This window comes from Clavelina lepadiformis, chromosome 4 (genome assembly GCF_947623445.1).
Source record: "Clavelina lepadiformis chromosome 4, kaClaLepa1.1, whole genome shotgun sequence".
Taxonomy (NCBI): Eukaryota; Metazoa; Chordata; class Ascidiacea; order Aplousobranchia; family Clavelinidae; genus Clavelina; species Clavelina lepadiformis.
In genome coordinates, this window is record NC_135243.1 from 18,726,880 (window position 1) to 18,747,446 (window position 20,567).

General features: G+C 36.1%; 1 protein-coding gene across 1 annotated transcript; it reads left to right on the top strand.

Moving 5' to 3' along the window:
* Positions 1–8,811: 8,811 nt before the first annotated feature.
* Positions 8,812–20,225, top strand: LOC143451753 (ankyrin repeat and SAM domain-containing protein 6-like). Its single transcript, XM_076952477.1, has 19 exons — positions 8,812–9,728; positions 10,359–10,479; positions 10,886–11,058; positions 11,256–11,454; positions 11,675–11,830; positions 11,924–11,965; positions 12,051–12,255; positions 12,548–12,645; positions 12,789–12,950; positions 13,055–13,225; positions 14,974–15,017; positions 15,211–15,378; positions 17,625–17,817; positions 17,963–18,038; positions 18,134–18,194; positions 18,274–18,493; positions 18,895–19,079; positions 19,184–19,265; positions 19,453–20,225. Exons 1-19 carry the CDS (start codon positions 9,657–9,659, stop codon positions 19,506–19,508), a joined length of 2,484 nt encoding a protein of 827 aa, XP_076808592.1. The 5' UTR covers positions 8,812–9,656; the 3' UTR covers positions 19,509–20,225.
* The last annotated feature ends 342 nt before the right edge of the window (positions 20,226–20,567 follow it).

Genomic DNA, 20,567 nt, shown 5'->3' on the forward strand with positions numbered 1-20,567 from the left:
TGCAGTGTATGCACTGCACATCGCATATGAGCTGTTGACGAAATTTCTACCATTCCTGACAAAGCTCTATTAAATTCTTCATTTAAATCACTGGTGTCTTCATCAACTTCCACTGAAACATTCATTTCGTTAAATTTGTCCACAGTACTAGCCATATTTGAGGCATTAATTATCAGTAATAATGGCCAAAATCTGCTGTTTTTTTAGATCGAATTCTTTGAGAACAGTTTCAAGTGTGTGCCGCAGAAAGTCACTGCTGTGCTGTGCTTGGGTATCACGCACTGCCAACGTTAGGATGTCTAGAATGTTTTTGGAATTGACGAACTGTACATTTATAGCTAAGTAGTGAACTCTGAGCCTTGTGCAGCCATCCATTTTGAAGAAGACAATTTTGTCACTTAGCTCTTTCTAATTTCGTATCTCTCCAAAGACACTCCCAGTTTTTCAGCGAGTTCTCCACTCAATCCTTGAAATCCCATTTTCTACTACTATGTCAATGAGGTGTTTTGGTTCTGAACAAAATTTTCAATCGTTTTTCTTGCTTATTTGCTATCTTTTGTGGATTGATTTGCATACCCTGCACTTTTATTTTCACGGTCCTGGTCATCTACTTCCTTGTAAACTGCTGGATGATTTCGTTCTAGATGTCTATTGAAGTTGAAGGTTTTTTGGCCGATTTTGGCATTGCAAATGCCTTCATTTACTTCCACTTGACAAACAAAAGCTTCAGCAGTGTCTATTTATTATAATTAGGGCGATTATTTCTTGACTTGTCAAAACTTATAGCGTTAGGTCAAAATTGTTTACAAACTTCATTGTCACGGGGTTGTAGAGGTTGCACTGTCAGTGAACTTTTTATTTTACACATTGTAGCCTACTTTATTCTGTTTTGAATGGCCCATTGTCTACTTATTGTGAATCATAAACGATCAATTAAAATAATTAGGTTGATATGGTGTGACGCTCAACACACCACAAAACGTGCAAAATTTCTGGTAGGTTCTATAAAACAGACCGAGAAAAGCAGTTACTGCCGCTATAAAACTGTGACAGTATACTCAGCCAAAAATTATGTCAGATCAGCCTTCAAAAAAAGCACGTACTCTTCGACAGGAGAATCGGGTCTTTCAAAGCGTTGGGAAGAAAAGTATTTTCAAATTGAGGTAGACAAAAAAGCACATTGCCTTCTGTGTCCTGCGGTGATAAGTAGTGTAAAGTCTTTTAACATTGAGAGGCACTACAAAACTCATTCTTCAAAATATGATTGCTACCAAGGAGAATCAAGGAAAAGACAGTTGGAATCTCTTAAGTCGGCATGGAATAAGCAAACAAACATGATCAAGGTTAGTAATGAATCTGGAGATATTACTAAAACATCATACAAGGTGAGCTTATCTACTTGCTCGCAATACTAAACCATATTCGGATGGTGACATTATGAAGCAGGCGATAGTTACGTTTGCAACAGAATGCTGTTCAAATGCCATCCAACAAAAGGCAAAAAAGTTGCAGCTGAGTAATACTACAGTAACTCGGCGCATTGAATGTATATCAAACGACCAACACGATCAGCTTCTTGAGAAGTCAAAAAATTTTGTATACTACTCCTTTGCACTTGACAGCAAGACTTCACTGACACAGAGCAATTAGGCGTGTTTATTAGGGGAGTTATGCCGGATTTTACGATTTATGAAGAATATCTCACTTTGCGTTGTCTCCACGGCTCAACTAAAGGAACAGATATTTTTCTTGAATTTCATGCTACTCTTGAAGAAGCACATTTGGACTCATCAAAGTTGTTTGGAGAGACAACGGATGGCTGCCCTTCCATGATTGGAGCAAATCGAGGACTTCAAGGGCTCATCAATAAATGGCGAGAGGAAGATCATCTTGCTCCTGTGACATGGCATCATTGTATTTTACATCAAGAAAGTCTTGTTGCTAAGTCACTCAACATGTCTGATGTGATGGATATGGTAACAACAACCGTAAACTGGATTAGAGTCAATGCACTTAACCATCGGAAGTTCATACTGACGCTGAGTATGGTGATCTAGTCATGTTCACAGCTGTGCGATGGCTAAGCCGCGCTACATGTGTCAAAAGATTCTATGACCTTCTTCCTGAGATTAAAACGTTTGCTGAAGGAAAGAAATATATCCCTCAGCTTGGCGATGAAGTTTGGATTGCTGATTTGGCGTTTTTTGTTGATGTAGCTACACACCTTTCTACTCTAAATCGAACTCTACAAGGCAATAGCAAGTTTTGTCACAATTTGTACAGCACAGCAATTGCTTTTGTTAACAAGCTTTGTCTTTGGAAAATGGAAAACGCAGCTTGCAGGTGGTGTTACAACACATTTTCCAACGTTATCTGACCATCGAACCAATGGATCTTTTGAAGCATACAGCAGACTTGTCAGTAACTTGATTGATGAGTTCAACCGCCGCATTAACGGAATGAATGTATTTTTGCCAATGATGAACATGTTTGCAAATCCTATTGCAGTTAATGTGGCCACAGCTCCTGATTGTTTTCAGTTGGAGTTGCTGGACATGCAGTCAGATATCGAGCTCAAGCAATTATTTCGAAGTGAAGACCTACTTGAATTTTGGAGTCGAGATCCGGAGGGAAAGTATCCCAACTTGAAAACCAATGCCCATAAATACGCCTCTGTATTTGGATCAACTTACGTATGTATCGCACTTTTCAGCAAAATGATCAGAATCAAAAGTAAATATCGCAATCGGTTGACCGATGACCACCTCAAGCAGCTACTGCATCCTCTTCAATTGCGCCTCGCTTTGACAAACTTGTTAAAGCCCAAAGCCAATGCCAAGTTGGACATTAAATTGTATTGTGTTATTTTTCTTGATAGTGTTGATAGGTATGAACTAAGTAATAAGATCTCTATGTTGGCCATGCTACAGCCATGTGCTCTCTTGGTTGTGCATTGTGATTCGTATGTAGAGTATAACGTTCATGTTCAAGACTGTCTAAAATACAAGAGATTCTGCCGAACGTTAATCGACTAAGATCAACAAATAATATCACGAGGGTAGCGACATTAACATGGTGGCAGCGGAACCTGTGCTGTAACAAGTTGATCCTACGAAGTACTAACATAGGCCTTAGAATACTGTACCGTACTAGCCTATTTCCTGATGTCATCCATTTGCAATGAAAGGTTTACGATTACCAGAACCTCTAGAGTCTTGACATACATTCAGCGTCTTTAGCGGAAGACTACCGACGTTGGAAAGAACAGGTAGAAGTCTATCTTATTCAAAGTTCAACGATCAATCATTCTTAATTGTACTGAATCTGGTATGATAAGTGTAGCCAAAGAGATTTAAACACATGAGTAGAAACTTCTCTTTTGCGCATGACGTCATTTTTGTTTCTTTTATTCTCTTGGAGCATATTCTACTTTCGACACGGTCACGGTTCACTACATAACAATAAACATGCAGACGACGACAATGATTTTCAGATCTGTTTGCTGCTGGAACAGATTAGTCTCATTATTACGGTGCAGTTGTTGGGATCCAATAGGTGTTAATTTTAATTGAAATTAATTAATGAAATCAGTTGATAGTTTTAGGTTCAGCAATTTACTTAGTTTCAGTTCCTTGAACTGATAATGCTGCTGTTTTGTATCAAGGCATGGCTTAGCCTAGCCTACTTGAGTTGCGCGGGAAGATTTTTTCGTTCACCACATTTAAGGTGAAAAACAAAATGAATGGATGAAAAATTTAGATAGGTCGAGTCATATTGTATTGTTTCATCTGCGCAGAATAAAAACTTTACAGATTAAGACTAAGAATTAGTACAGGTCTTATGTTGCAGGTTTTGAGTTATTGAAATAAGCTAAATAGTCTGAAATAATGGCAAACTTGTGCTGTTTACCAATGTGTAACAACAGGTCACCTGCCGTGACTCTCTTTAAGATACCTTCGAGAAAATTTTCAAAAAAAGAGAAGGAAAGGTTGGAGTGTATCGTGCTGGCTTGCAGAAGCGACGAGCACGTAAAAAATCTATTTGCTCGAGATGCTGTGAAAATGTGTGAAGTGAATTTTGAAAGATCTGACATTGTTTTAAGTAAAATTTGTTTTACATACACATACATGTAGTGTAGCTAGTGTATTGAGGAAAGATATGTAATGTAATGCCATGTCTAGCATTTGATGCAGTGTTTGTTTTCCATGAGATGGTTTGATGCGGAACTTCATAAAATTTACTAGCGAGTGAGCACAGCATAACACTGCATCTGTAACAAGCTATTAGTGCAAACCTTCACTGTGGTTTCAGATTAATGTATGTACGATTACAAGTATCAAAATTGAAAATGTTCATGTATGCACAAATAAGAGTTTTTTTGCTGAGGGTTCCCGTAAAGAATTACGTGAAGGAGCAGTACCCACTTTGCCTAGGCTGACTTTGGCGCAGGTACATTCAAGAAAGCCGCCGAAGAAGCGTATCTTTGAAACAAAAATACATTTCAAATCTGTTGCGTCCTTGAAATCTACTCGGTTGCCGGAAGGTTGGTAGAGGTCATTTGAAAACAAAAATGTTGTTTTTTCTTTTTTTGATGGCTGTGATCAACCTAAATACTCGATTGGAGTATTATATGACATGTCATTAAGGATGTGCTATTATGGCTGGAAAGCACCTCGCTCAAGTTGTATTTACTCCCTAGACATAACTACTCAAACACTACAATTAGGCACCATAAAAGATATTGAATCGTTTTCAATGTGTTCTGGATTGTATAATTCTGGAAGTGGCCTGCCACACATGACTACCAAATCTATGACACAATTCAGTTCTGAAAATGCACCAACGGTTAGGAAACTTGCATACAGTTGAAACTAGTTTTTCAATTGTGCCTATTGCATTTGTTACATAAATGAAATTCATCATTATTTAACATTGAACGAATCATATAGAGTGGTGGGATTCAGCCGGTTCGTGCGAACCGGTTCTTATGCGTATAAGCCTATGCGTATGTCGGGAACGGGTCAATATGGCATGCTGCTAGTGAGAGAAGGAAATTTTAACATATTTCAATCCCACCACTGACCATAATACTTATTTTTGGTAACACTGATAATGCATTGCGCTTAAAGTGTACACAGATGGTGTACAGTGTATCTTAGGCTAATTTTGTGACTTTTCTTGTTAAATGAACCAAATTTCTTTTTAGAAATGCAAGTTGTGAACTTTTTCTCAAGGAAAGTGGTCAGTGCAGGAGTTGTTGTAGTGTAGATGAAAAGGAGGGACGGCTCAACCAGAAAAGGCTAAATTATTTCCATATGGTTAAAGATCAACCAAAAGTAGAAACTAAAATAAATAATCAAACCTTTCCTGGCATTGCTTGAATTGCCTCAAATAATCGGCCGACATCTTCTGGTTTAGAAAAGCATTTGTCCAGAACAGAGGTCGGGAACCTATGGCTCGCGAGCCAGATATGGCTCTTTTGATGACGGCATCTGGCTCGCAGATAAATCTAAGCTGGCATTTCTTAGCACAATTGTTACGAATAAAACTTTTCTGTTATTTGTAGTTTTGTAATTTCTGTACCATGCAGCACCAGAAATCGCATTAACAGTAATTAGCATGTTATTAAAGAGTAAATTCAGACATTTACCGTTGTCTAAAATAGTTGGTTTTGCTTAAAAATGCACACGTTAGTTGCATTAAGTGTTGAAAAATATTATATGGCTCTAACGGAAATAAAATTAACAATATGTGGCTTTCATGGCTCTCTTACCCAAAAAGGTTCCCGACCCCTGGTCCAGAAGAAGCTGCTTGATGCGTTTCTCAACTTTAGTGAGAAAAAACAGGAGCGAGTCAATTTGTGATTCTGTCAACTTGATATGGGATAAACTCAGCTCTTCTGGGAAGAGGTGAGCTGCTCGTCATTGAGTAGAAAAGGCTAAATTATTACCATATGGTTAAAGATAAACCTTTAAAACGATCAGCGCAGCCAACATTTAACCTACCATCTCGAATTACTTCCACCTTTACTGCTAATGAAATTTGGTGATATTACACTTCGTAATTCTATTAGTAATAGTCTCATTCGCAAGGTTGTTTTTGTGAAATTTACGTAAATATCATACATTTTTTTTAGCTCAAGATGAGGATAAAATTGATAACTTCTACTCAATCTTTTGGAAAGAGCAGCAAAAGCTAAATAGTATGAAAAGAAATGGGGAAAGATATCACCCTGAGTTAATAAAGTAGGTTTAGGTCTCCTTGAGTAATAAACTACTGAAGTAATTGGTGTAAAGATATCAACATGTTTTAAGTTCAGTTGACCTCAATTTTTTGTTTAATTCGTAAAAGCGTGCTAAAAGAACTGAAATCCAAAAGTCTCAGTCTAGCATCACATGACCGATTTCTCGTTATATCAATCGATGAAATGAAAGGTGAAACTTTTCTTGGTATTTTTAACACTATTAATCACACTGTGTAAGATTCTTATTCATGCTTATTTTGTTCACAGTGAAAGAAAATATTGTGTATAATGCAGCAACAGACCGAATAAAAGGGCCTCGTTCATGTTTTGTAGAATCATTGGATGGTTTTCGTTATTGTCGTACCGTAATCGGGTACATATTCGTGTTGACCAAAGCAAGCCTAACAATGTGTCTGAAGACAGGCCTACTGATTTTAACTTTATATTTTCGACACCTAACCAAAACAGCCAACCCACAGCTAACAAGTACACTGTTGCTAACACACGACCTAATGGTACACATAGAATACCGGTAAGATATAATGATTATGTACTGAAAAAAATGTGTTTGTGTCACCCTGCCTGCACTGCTTTGTTTTTTGCCACTGATTATGAATGTAGTTTTAAACTTCAAGTGTGCCTCACAAATGTTGCGAGTAGTAGGCCTATGTCAATGTCATTTCAGTATTTTCTGCGAGCTCATAAAGCCTTCTCACTGTTAGTTTTTACTTAAAGAAAAGAGGATGTTGATAGGAATAAAGTACTTCTTTAAGTTTTTTATGTTGGCCATGCTCCCGCCATGTGCTTTCTTGGTGTGCATTGTGATTTGTGTGTGGACTCGTGGAGTATTAGCCTACGTTCATGTTCATGGCTGTCTGAAATACAAGAGATTCTGCCAAACGTCTTATCGACTTAGATCAACCAATAATGTCACGAGAGTTGCGATATTAACAATTTCCACAATTGCTTTTAGGTCACTGTTCAGTTCAAATCGATGATCCAAATACAATTTAATTCCAGATGGATCGCTGCCAACCTCAAATATGTAACCTCTTTCATAGGCTTGAGCAGCGCTATATTTTGTGCTCTTTTTATTTTATCAACAAGTTTAATATAACATTGATAAATTTCTCTTAGGCTTCTGGGAAGGCTTTCAGCCGCGACTGCTTTCATCACTAACAGCCCTATACCTTCGAAAGCATTAACAATCTCAAGAACTTGTGGAAAATTTTTGGCATAGTATTGTGTTGCCTTCAGCCAACTTCCCCATCTGGTGACTACGGGTTGTGGGGGACTGTTGATTGCTGAAAACTTTGCTCTTCGATCGTTATTTTTTACCACTGAAGCTTTTACTGCAGCTTTTACTTTGTTATGCAAATCAAAGAGAATAGAACCATACTAGAAATAGTTTTATAGCCTGTTTTTTAAATCACTCCTTTACATTTTCCGCAATACTTGATAAAAGTTGCATGAAAAATAGAAAAAAGTTGCAACATAAAATTCCTACAAACAGCTTAAAACATCATACTACAAACTACATAGGCTACATTCTGAGTATGTAGCAAGCTGTAAAAAAGTTGCAAAAACTTGCACTAGGTATAACTAGGGCAACCAAAAGTCAGTATGGTCAATTTTTTTTAACCTGCCCAGAATGTTATCAAACAAGCACAAAACAAATTTCAGCTTTGTACGACGTGTGGTATAGAAGTTATTAGGTCAAATAAAGTCAAAATGTTACGTTAGGTCAAAATACGGTCAAATTGTTTCGTTAGGTCTTTTTTTTAGGTCAAATCTATTACACTTGTAATTTTGTAACCATTTTGTGATATTATTCTTCCGTTTTTCTTTTTTCTTTTACCGCAAACAATTCCAGTGCCGCAAATTTTACTTAGAACCAAAGCCACAAACAGAGGGAAGGCTTTTCAGCGCGTTTGGTGACGTCACGATGTAACGGCATTGCATTTGAAACTGCAAGTTGTCAATCTTAATACGCAGAAACGAAAAAAAGTCAACACTAGAAAAGCATTTTGTCATTTTTAAATGCAGCTTTAGATTAGAAAGTTGCTGTAGACAGTGTAGAGACTATCAGTATAGCGTTTTTCAAAATAAGGTCAAAATTTAAACTTTTTAGGTCAAAAAACTGGTTGCCCTAGTTTTTACACATATATGTTTTCTTAACAGCCCGTCCCAAACCAAGATTTTAATTACAAAAGTATATAGGCTATCCCGTCATGCACTAACATAGCACAGGTAACTTCATAGAACAGGTTATTGACGCTAACTACGTTACCATCTCCACCTACAAATATCAAGCAAGTGCACACTGCACAGCAACATGTCTATATCACAATATTGCATTATTGTGCAGTTAATCTCGCCGTTTGTTAACACAAAATGCTGTAACTTGCTATAGGAGGCACTTGCCTCAGTTAACGCTCGGTATCCAAGACACCTGCCACCGTTACCGCTAGGTATCCGAGGCAAGTGGACTGTTACGGCCCCTTATTAATTGATAGAACAAGTCTAAAAAATGATCAAAAAATTCAAAGAGCAAAAGACTGATCGTTGCATAGTGAACGGAGAGTTTTATGTGGCAAAATTAAGGGACATAGTGCCGTACCGAAATGGTCATGTAAAGCAGGTGGTGGTCATGTTCGGTTAATTGTTAATTTGTGCCAAAATCTAGAAAAGTTCATGCAGCTTGTTTGGATTATTGGTTAGGTTAAATCTTCAAGACGATGGATACCGTATGCAAAATGTTGATTTTTAGTTAGATTTGGATTAAAAGGTAGATTTAGGTTACTGTGTTGTAACAGTTTTGCAGTTAGGTTGGGTTCATTAGAAACTGTAAAATATAGGTTTAAACAGACAATCCTTTTCCGGTGAAATAGTGGAAGCCGGTCATATTAAGCAGCTTCTGTAACAAAACTAAGTTGTGTAATAATTGGTTGTATAACATCTGAGTGACATAATTATGACATAAATTATTCATTCGAGTGACATAATTATCCCTAACCCATTACTGTAGTTTGAACCGTACTAACCATTGTGTCACACTCAGTTGATGAACTACAATAACAAATTAGCTGATTGTACTTTGTGAGCTTGAAGTGGTATTTTTTGGAATATGTAACTCAATGCATCACAGAATTAAAGACTAGAATAGTGATTGTGATAACAGGATAAACTTATTTAAAAAAATTTCTACTGAATTGTGCCAGTTACCAACAGAATAAAATCAACTTTTCTTGACTATTCTGATGCTGACCAAAGTTGAATTCATTACTGGTATCAAGGTTAACTATACACCATCGGGAACACATGGCTGTGTTTACTGGGAGGCAAGGAAGAATTGTGGATATGATAGAATTTTAACCTTAAAAGGCCAGAATTCTATGACCATTGACATACAATGGATACATCATTAAGTGTTTCACAAATTCATAGTCTATTAGCTGCTGTTGAAATTGGAGAATTGTCTAAGGTAAACCTTTTTCGTTGTTGTTGAACTGAAGATAAAAGTGATTACTGGTTTGCATTGCATATTTCAAAGGTGGTCAAACTGCGACTCGCCAACATGTTTTTTGTAGCTCTTCTAGCTGAATAGTTATATCCATTATCTCTGCCTTGTTTACTGTATTTACACTGTTGATTTTACGGCTCGCTGGTGTTTGTAGTTTTCTGCGAGTGACTCTTTCATTGAACAAGTTTGCCTACCCCTGACATATTGGATGGTTAATGTGTGCCCAAGTCTTTTCTGTTCTTTGTAAAAGACCCACCTTAGCTGCTCAACCACTCACTTTGCAAACTTTTCCAATTGGGTATTGTTTGTTAACCTGTTAACTTGAGGTTAATAGGACCAATTAAATGAAATGAAAAAACATCATTTTTAATACAATGACTTCGAATTATCTGAAGTCGGTAAAATTGTTGGCATATAGGCATGAAGATGTGAAGGATAGTGGAATAATTCCATCATTTTTTGTTGATTTTATGCCTTGTTGGTCCTAATGCATTTATTTAGTTTAGCTCCTTTGTTGGCAATGCTCTTGTGTATACTAATTGTGTTCACCTAGCTATAACTCATAATTAATGTATATCTGTTCATTACTAGGTTCAGATGCTGCTTGAGCAAGGTATTTCTGTAGAAACTACTGATGTTGATGGCAACAGTCTTCTTCACATTGCAGCAGCCAATGGTCATGAGGATATTGTCAGATTGCTTTCAATTAAAGGTATTTTTAGCATGTTGTAAACAACTACAAACAACAACAAAAATTGTAATCGATTTATGGTAAACCCGTATTTGTCACAATTTAATCTTGGATAAGAAATAGGAAAAACCATGAGCAAAGCCTTGCTCCTTGGTTTTCCACGATGTTCTGATGATGATATTTCAAGCGCTGTCTCAGAGTTATTCTGATAAACTGCATATATTTTAAACATTGTGATACAAATTGTGAATCGATGCAATAGGTTATTTAACGCACTTTGTCATTTTCATCTTTTTCGCATAGTTTTTTTTAGTTTAAAAAACAATTTTTGTTTGGTGATGGTCACCAGCCAAGAGTCTGAAAAATTGCATGCTGCAGATGAAGATGTAGCACTTGTGGTTACTTCAAGCTTGTTTATTTACAACAGGTGCATCGCTTGATCGACCCAACTTGTATGGCTGGACACCTCTGATGCAAGCATCACGTCATGGTTATGAGAAAGTGGTTAAACATCTCCTCAATAATAAGGCAAAAGTTAATGCTACAACTCCAATAGGCATTTCAGCTTTAACACTTGCCATACATGGTGGACATACAAAGGTACGGTGAAACATTTCATGTGAGATTATACTTCTAAGTATCAGTGGTTTAGCTTGGATTTTGGACTGGGTTTGGGCTTTCCTAGTATACGCTATAATACGCTATGCTGTACGCTATGTTTTTGAATTTAACGGTTAAAAACTTCAATTTTTTGTCGTAGTTTCATCTAAACCTCTACTGAAGTGTGTCATTTTTAGTTGGTTGATTTTCTGCTTGGCAATAACGAAATTGTACTTGATGATGCTGAAAATGTCACATACTTCACCTCACCACTAGCAGTTGCTACAATGTATGGGCGCGATGACGCATTAAGGTCGTTATTACGACTTGGTGTTCCTGCAGACCAGAATTTTAAGTACACGGAGTGGACACCATTGATGATTGCTGCTTTAACAGGCAAGCATTGATTTGATAGACAGATTTTTTTTATCAGCGTCTGATTGTTTATACTTGCGTGGAATACTGCATTGTTGGTTGTCATATTATTTTTAATTATTTTATTTGCATGCCATCCTTTAAAAAGTAAAAAAGTAGCACTTAATATAGTATATAATTATGCTCAACCTAAATAAAGCTGTTAAATCATAGTGTGTTATTTTTTGCAATGAATTTACAGGGCAGCTTCCTATGGCAAGGCTGCTGGTGGACAGGGGAGCAAATGCCAACTTCAAGAACAAGCAAGGAAAAACAGCACTAGAAATTGCCACTGATTGTGAAAAGACAGAAGTACGTGGGTACTTGGATCGAAAAACTACTGACAAGCCTGCAAGAGGTAAATTTTGAATTGTTAGACGAGATGAAGTTCCTAAGAATGATAACTTGAATCGAGGTTTCCCTGTCAAACCCCCAATCAATTTGTTTGCAGTTGCTGACAAGGGTGATGGCATTATTCTAGCTGTTAAAGCACGTAAGTTAAAAGCATGTCGACTATTTGTATGGTTACATAATGGTACGTCAAACAATTTGTTGATTCTGTTTGATGAATTTTGAAGGCGATTACAGTAAAGTTGCCAACATCTTGAAAAATGATAGAATTCAGGCCAACAAAGCTTCTTCTGATGGCGCTACGCCTCTCATGTATGCCTCCATAAATGGTCAGCTTAATATGATTAAACTTCTAATTGATTGTGGGGCAGATATTGATGCCAAAGACTATGAAAATGGCTGGACAGCTTTAATGCAAGCTACCTATTATGGGTGAGTAGATCATGTCAGGGAAAACTAAACATTTTCTTGGTAAATGCGTACATTTTCTCTTATTGGTGGTGTGCAGTGCTTGCCACCAAACACCACTTAGACTGGTGTAATATTGGAAGCTCAACTTCATTAACAAGTGGTATGCGTGTTCTTTTTGCTTATTTCATATAACAGAGATCCAGGCTATGTGGGTGTTCATGTTATAACCAAAATAACCTGTCTATGACATGTACGTGCTGATTAGTGGTTAAGGGCATGTATTAGAAACTGTAATTTATAACTTATCTCTTAGGAAAAATGAAGCGGCCATATTTTTGATACAGTGCGGGGCAAATGTACATATACCAGCACGTAATGGCGTAACAGCTTTTGATATGGCTATGCTGATCAGTAAGTAAAATGGTATTAAAATTGACACTATATTGTCACCCATTTTAAGTACCTGATAATATGATTCTGTTATCGTTAACAGTTGTGGTTTCTTTTAAAATAACCTTGGTCTCATTTTGTTCAAAGTTGTTTTTTTTTTCCAGATTTGCATGATACTAGACTCTTTCGCTTGCTCGCTGAGAAAGTGATGCAAGGGAAGAGAGACAACACCGGTAGTGAACCAACACAGCTCACGAAGGCATGGGAGGGAACAGGAACAGGGTCGCTTCTCTCAGATGCACAGACTCAAATAAACAAGTCCCCTGGTATTATTTACATGTAATCAGTCAGAATACCTTATAATGAGGGACTCTGATTTTTGCAAGAGCTGTCTATTTATGTCAATCTAACGTTTAATTGTTTGTCTCAGTATCAACTCTATCTGGGACTAAACGGGGCATTTGGTCTCGTATGACTCGCAGCGTGAAAGGGATGAAGCTGACCAGAACATTCAAGAAAAGTATCTTGCCCAACAAAGTAGTAAGCTTTGAAGAAACACTGGTCGCGCCAGACGAAACTGACCCAAGTGGGGAAAATAAATGTAAGAAATCAGAATTTTTAACACATTCATTTAATGTTAAAGTGTGTGGCCAGAATATGGGCAATATTTTTTTCTGAAGCGGTTTTATATGTTTTACGTGTTTTAAAACTACTGTTGTTAAAAACTGTTGAAAAATATGCAGCATTTTGCAAAAAATGTAAAAAACGAAAAGAACGAAACGTTGCCAAAATATGCAAATTCATTTGCAGCATACTTATGCTATGCACTAACCTGTGCGCTACACACGCAACCAGTCACTAAACGAAGTCACTGTTTCACCAAATGTAGGTGACGTCACGCAGCCTGTTTTTGAAGATAGGTTAGGAAAGTGGGTATGTTTAGGTTACTAAGTTATAAAATTTAAGTTAAGCTAACAAAAAACTGTAAAAAATAGCTTTATACGTATGAATTTTTTCCGTGAAATAATGGCAGCCATCGCTCGCTAAAGTACAGTCATAGATGCTTACGGCGTAGTTGCAATTAATTAGTTATGATTTAACAACTGCGAGTTAAAAAGTTTGCAAAATTTTCTGTAATAATAGATTAATGGTGTTAGGCGGGGTTCAATCAGTTGCTTTTTGCCAACTATATTGCGGTCGCGGTATGGATACCGAAGTGGTCACGTTGGCAAAACCAGAATGAGATTTTTATACATTGCAATAGAGGATGTTCGGTGCTGTGTTGAAGGAGGTTTATAGGTTTCAAAAAAGGGTTAATTTCTATATGCAGTAAAAATATTAAAAATGCAATTACAGTACTTAAAATTGCTCAGTGGGGATACCTGAAATTTTGCATATGAACTAGGCTTGTCTGATATTATCTCACGCTAGGATATGGCAAAGATCACATATTTTTATATCCCGTTATATAGGCCCAAAGTCAAAAGTGGATTTTTAGACCTAAAAACAAAACTTCCCACTTTTCCATGCCAATTTCTATCAAAGTTTTTCTCGCAACCTGAAACTTTGAAACACACCAAATTGTAAGGGGATTCCCAGGTTAGAAAACAATACCAACCATGCTGCCTTCTGCTTGCTCTGAACAGGGTTTTAAAGCTCTACGTCAGAGTCTAACGAAATCAGAGAAAACTTAGTTTTAAAACCTTATGCTCCAGAAGTGGTTGTGATGGTGGTCGTTAACTGGGGTTCCACTGTAAATCTTTTCAATAAAAAACTTATTGGTACATCTTTAATATACTGAAGCGGAAATCTCCAAAAAAAATTTAGTTGTGCAACAATTTTTATTGCTAGAAGCGTATGGCATATTATCTGCAGCTTATGACATTATTAGCTGTAATTATGTCACAATGTGAAACTAATATCTATGGTGATCTCCAAAAATTTTGAAACATTCTCTGTTCAGCATACCGGTATATGCTGATAATTTTTTCATTCAGTTTATTTTGCATTTGCGCCTAACTCTGGCCTTTTGTTTCATTGGGGCATTTTTTTGCACCTCTATAGTATTCAGATAAAATCCTTACAGAAATCAAGAAAAAATGAAGTTCACATCTCTTGAAATTAGGTTTCAAACTCTGATGGGGTTACAAGTACACCCGTTTCAAAACCTATTGGTTAGATTAAGGTTATTTTATTCTTTCATCAGTTTCAAATTAAACAAAATTAACATTTGAAAGAAAAAGTTAATTGCAATGGAATGCCACCAGGTTTTTATTGTTATATGATTATCAAAAGTTTTTTTCTTGCGAGCATGCAAGAATAATAGTATTTACTGACAAATTTTTATAGACAAAAATAATGGAGAAGTTGCTGGTGGGGATCCATACACAATGGTTAGTGCAGTTTTAAGCATTTTGTTTTTCTTTTAAGCCACCCCACTGCTTACGATGTGATATATTTAATTTAAGCGTATTCACTGTTTCTAACATTGAAAAAGTGTTGTCTTTATTGTAGTGGGCAAAATTTGATCTTTTGTTAGCTACATATATTTTCAAAAATGTAAGATTTTTGGTTACGGTGTTATAGACTCATCACTCTGCCCCTACCAATCACTTTCCATCAGAAAAGCTTTCTCCGGTAGTACCTCCTTTTCAATCAAACACCGGTGTTGACAAACAGTCCATGGCAACTCAAAGAAAATTGTCTGGTTCCAAAAGTTCAATGTCTAACAGCCTGAATAGCAGTGGAGGCGAGGTAAGTGCATGAAGTTAGCTCTGCTGGCTGCACTGAAATTTTTATGAGATTATTAAACAAGCAATAGAACCACATCAATATGATATAACATCCAGATGTTGGCAATCCGTACCTTGAAAGCTGCGTTGGTATTGTACCGGTAATTTGCAAAATCTAACGACGGTTTCGGAAAACTAGCTTGGTACTTGGCAGTGGTCAGTACTTTGAAAGTACTGTCGGTAACGGAACCATTACTTGGCAAAAAATGTACCGACAGTGCCGGTATTCGGTACTTTGTTAGTACTCGGTACAGGTACTTTTTTTAAAGATACCATTCCAAGCGCAATTTTTGTCTCAATGCGGGCCCAGCTACAGGTTACTGTAGGTCAAAACATATGTGGCCTCACTTTCTGAAGATTTGATGGATATTTGTAGATTTAAAAAAGAACAGCAAATGGTAAAAGTTGGCATTAAGGTTTCATTAAAATGAACTTTTGAAAACATACTTCATAACGTCTTGAAATAATCACCCAAAATGTAGCAATTATCGGGACTGACAAAAACTTTTTGAAAAAAGTAATTCGGTACAGGGGTTCGGTATTTTTTTCCAAAATTACTGACGGTAGCGGCATCGGTACTTTTTGTACAGCAGATCCCATTGTAAGTGCAATTTTTGCCACTATTATGACCACCCCCAAAATTACTTTAGGTCAAAAAATATGTGAACTCACTCCTTGCGAGTTTATTAGACATTTGTAGATTTAAAAAAAAAAAAAACTAAAATTGGTGTTAAGGTTTAATTGAAATGAAATTTTGAAAAAGTTACTTCTCAAAACTGTGAAGTAATCACTTTAAAGTATCCAGTTATGGAACCGACTTATATTTCTTCAAAAAAGTAATTCGTTACTGGGATTCGGTACAAAAGTACCAATGGTACCGATATCAGTATGGCCCACCGTTGATTACATCAGTTAGCATTGGCTTGGCAGAACTTGTATAAAACAAAACAGGCATATTGTAACTAATAACGGAGCTCATATTAATTTCATAAAAGGAACAATTTAAAAAATATTGGAGTAAGAGACAATGTAAGATTATCATCGAATGAAATAAGACCTATATTGTATTTAGTGATAAGTGTGGAAATGCAAGAACTTATTGCTTAGGTAGAATTATGTAGGCCATTTTGAACATATTCTGGCAATAATATCATCTGTTTTTCATATAAAAACATGTCCCCTAATAATTATAGCAAAGTGGTGGCATACTGTAACTATGCAGTTAATGGTGCCATTTTATTCCATACAATTGCTGATGCATCCGACATTAAACACTTTGCACAACGATTACATTTATCTTAGATCAAGAAGGATGGTTTTACGTTATTACTAGGGCAACCAGTTTTTTGACCTAAAAATTTTAAATTTTGACCTTAAAATTTGCAAATTTTGACCTCATTTTGACCTAAAAAGTTTAAATATTGACCTTATTTTGACCTAAAAAGTTTAAATTTTGCCCTTATTTTGACCTAAAACGTTTAAATTTTGACCTCATTTTGAAAAACGCTATACTGATAGTCTCTACAATGTCTACAGCAACTTTCTAATCTAAAGCTGCATTTAAAAATGACAAAATGCTTTTCTAGTGTTGACTTTTTTTTCGTTTCTGCGTATTAAGATTGACAACTTGCAGTTTCAAATGCAATGCCGTCACATTGTGACGTCACCAAACGCGCTGAAAAGCCTTCCCTCTGTTTGTGGCTTTGGTTCTAAGTAAAATTTGCGGGACTGGAATTGTTTGCGGTACAAGAAAAGAGAAAAACGGAAGAATAATATTACAAAATGGTTACAAAATTACAATTTTAATAGATTTTGACCTAAAAAAAAGACCTAACGAAACAATTTGACCGTATTTTGATCTAACGTAACATTTTGACTTTATCTGACCTAATAACTTCTATACCACACGTCGTACAAAGCTGAAATTTGTTTTGTGCTTGTTTCATAGCATTCTGAGCAGGTAAAAAAAAATTGACCATATTGACTTTTGGTTGCCCTAGTTATTACCTAAGGATGGATTAATGTGAAAATCAATAACATTTGAGAAAAAGAATGTACACTACACAATTATCACCATATAAGCAGTGATACAAAAGATTTCCAATGATAAAACCACAAACAGTCATGCAATGCAATGCAATACAATTACTTTTTGCTCTAAGAGTGGTGGAAGTACCTGTTAATGAGATGCCTTGATTTTTCTTTTAGAGCTCAGTCAGCCGTAGTGTTGTTCGGCCCAACAAATTTCTTCAAAGTCCTAACAGCTCTGGGAGATACAATACTGGTTTGAGCAATAGCCACAGCCCACACTCATCAGGTGGTGCTCCGTCTGTGTCACATAGTTTCACTTACGGTCATCAACGAACAACAAATGCAGTTGAAGAGCGACACAATCACTCTGGTATAACTTTAATTCTACTATATTATTGCATTTTACACTATAAGTTGTAATAAGTAAGCTATTATTTAAAATAAATTTTCAGAGTAAAACAATTGTTACTTTTAATGCAAAATTCCTCGGTTCAGTTTCATATTTGCTTGCTCAGGTGACCGTCATTCGGACACTGCTCTGGATACAATGGCAAAGCGAAAACAAAGAAAAATTGTATCCTCACCTGCCAGGTATATTGCATTGTTCTTGGCATTGCTACAAGTATATTTATAATTTACATTCACCTTTCGATGTCAAGAATAACTCAAGTTTGTATTTCGTTAAGTGTTGATGGTGTTATGTCAAGAAATGTGATGCCAACTGACCAGCTACTTACGGAAGCAAAGGTAATTCTAGTGCTAAGTATAAGTAAACCAAAAAAAAACTTGGACAAAAAAGGAATCTTTGTTATGAAACCTCGTTTAGGAAAGAGCAGCGCTAAGTGACGTTCGAAGTTATCAAAGGCACAATCGCAGCAGAGCTGGTTCGATTGCATCGTCTCAGAGCACAGGCTCCACGCTTACACCACCTCGTAGTCCCCGTAGTTTTCACATGGATAAAAGATCTAATGCTTCATCAAGAGGTAGCAGAAGTATTAAAAGTAGTTCCAGTTCAAAAAAACGGCCACCATCACTTAGTGAAGAAGGTAAACAATTCATGTTGAAAAATTAGCATTTTTGCTAAATACTGACATTGTTGTACTGTACAATAAAGTATCAAAAAATACGTATTTTTAACAAACAAACTTTTTGAGGGAAAATTGGCTTTTTTAAGTATATTTGAAGCATTCAGTTTGTCTGTGAGTTGAGTTATTTTACTGGCCGTCATTATTTCACTGGAAAAAAACTAATTTCATAGTTTCTTGTCAACCTGACCTGAGGGTTATAAATTTAGCCTAAATCTAACTTTAATTAAAGCGTAAATAGATAACATCAACTTTTTTCTTAACGAGCTACGTGACCTACTTACAGTGAAGTAGTCAGTTTCTATTTCAAAAGTAGTTTCACGATGTTATTATATAGTTGTAACCTAAAGTGTTCCGTACAGATGAAATAAACAACATATTACAAAAACTGTCCTTGGAAAAATACCAGCCCATCTTTGAACAAGAAGAAATTGACATGGATGCCTTCCTGAGTTTAACTCAAGGTGATCTTCGAGAACTTGGGATTACCCAGGAATTACCACGGCGGCAAATCCTACAGGCCATCAGCAAAATTAATGTTGAAAAAGTAGGTGGACCATAAAGTTGAAAATAGTGAAGCTGGAAGCAAAGTTTTCAGCTCAAATGGTTTTTAATGCTAAAATTACTTCATCCTAATTCATTCCTTTACAGGATAGCAACAATGAGCAGCAGAATTCTGTTGAAATAACATCGAACAAGTCTGTCTCACAATATGCGGCTAATCCAAAACCAGGTGAAGGTGATCTTAAGTTCTGAAGTTATCTTACTTCACACAAGTCCTTTAAAACTATTTTGCCCCACCAACACTTTTGCCATAATTGTGAAAAGAACTTAATTTCAACTAGCAACTATAGCTGTGTTTTTGTGATCATACTCTTCTTACTTTAAAATGTAAAGATGAACCATATCACCATTTTTAGGCTCAGGAACATCAGCATGGAGTTATAATCATTCATCACCGCGAATTTTCACTTGATTGACTTGTTTAGACACAAGGTCATTATTTGATCCAAAACTATCTTGCATATGTGCTATCATATTACATGAAACAGCATAGTCTTACCAATATTATTTTCAGTGCCTTTGCTTAGCTACCTTCAGTATTGCATTTGTAAAATAATCCTTTGTTCCTCAGTTAGCTAATGATGTGTTTCAGATTGCATGTGTTTTATTTTTTTTGCGTGATTAAGGTAATTAATTTTTGTGTCTTAAATTATACGTTTTAGGTGAAAATATTGTCATTTGGTGAGTTTTGGTGCTCTTCACTTTGTAGTTTTTGTACATGCGGAATTTTGACCATTGCAAAATTTGCAGTATTACCTTCACTTTATTTACCTGTAAATTGTGTATTGTGTTGCAATTTTACTGTGCCAAATTATATGAGATTGTTTATGAATGGTAACATAACGTAATGTGCTTCTGGAAATCTTTAAAGTTCATTCATTAGTAAGCATTTCGTGAAAAAGCAGGAAAAATCCTGACAAGAATTTTATGCCAGATATTTTTAGATGTTGTTTAATTGCGAACTTCAACAGGTGTTTCATGTAAGCAAAGGTTTCATTGATAATAATCACGACTACACCAGTTGATACATAACGTTGATTACCACAAACCAATTTAAGCGCATAGATGCAATAGTATGGTCACTTTCTTGCATCAATATCAGAAATATTGATACAATTTGCCTCTTTGTTATGATTCCCAAGTTTTAAAAAGTGGTACACTTCAGCTGCAAAATTTTTGGATTCACAAAGTCCAAAATCAAAATTCCAAAATTGTTCATATATAATTGCGTTGCCCAAATTTGGAACTGCTCATCAGAACACTGAACAGGGTTACTTTACTGAAGGGTATCAGAATGGTAGTGCAACTGGGAATCAAACCTGGCTCGCATTTTTGCAGGCATGTGCAGCATATTTTAATACCTATAAATACTGTATAATGGAATAGTTGATGTAGCCATTTGTTTAGATATTTTTGACTTGTAATAATTTATTATCACTGCAGTTAGCCTATATACTACACCCATCAAAGG

Bases quoted from the DNA above. Each gene is read 5' to 3' on its own strand.
- LOC143451753 (XM_076952477.1), top strand. From the start codon at position 9,657: ATGGATACATCATTAAGTGTTTCACAAATTCATAGTCTATTAGCTGCT. The intron at 12,646-12,788 runs GTAAGTAAAATG...TTTTTTTTCCAG, and splicing joins TGATATGGCTATGCTGATCA to ATTTGCATGATACTAGACTC. The intron at 18,039-18,133 runs GTATATTGCATT...TATTTCGTTAAG, and splicing joins ATTGTATCCTCACCTGCCAG to TGTTGATGGTGTTATGTCAA.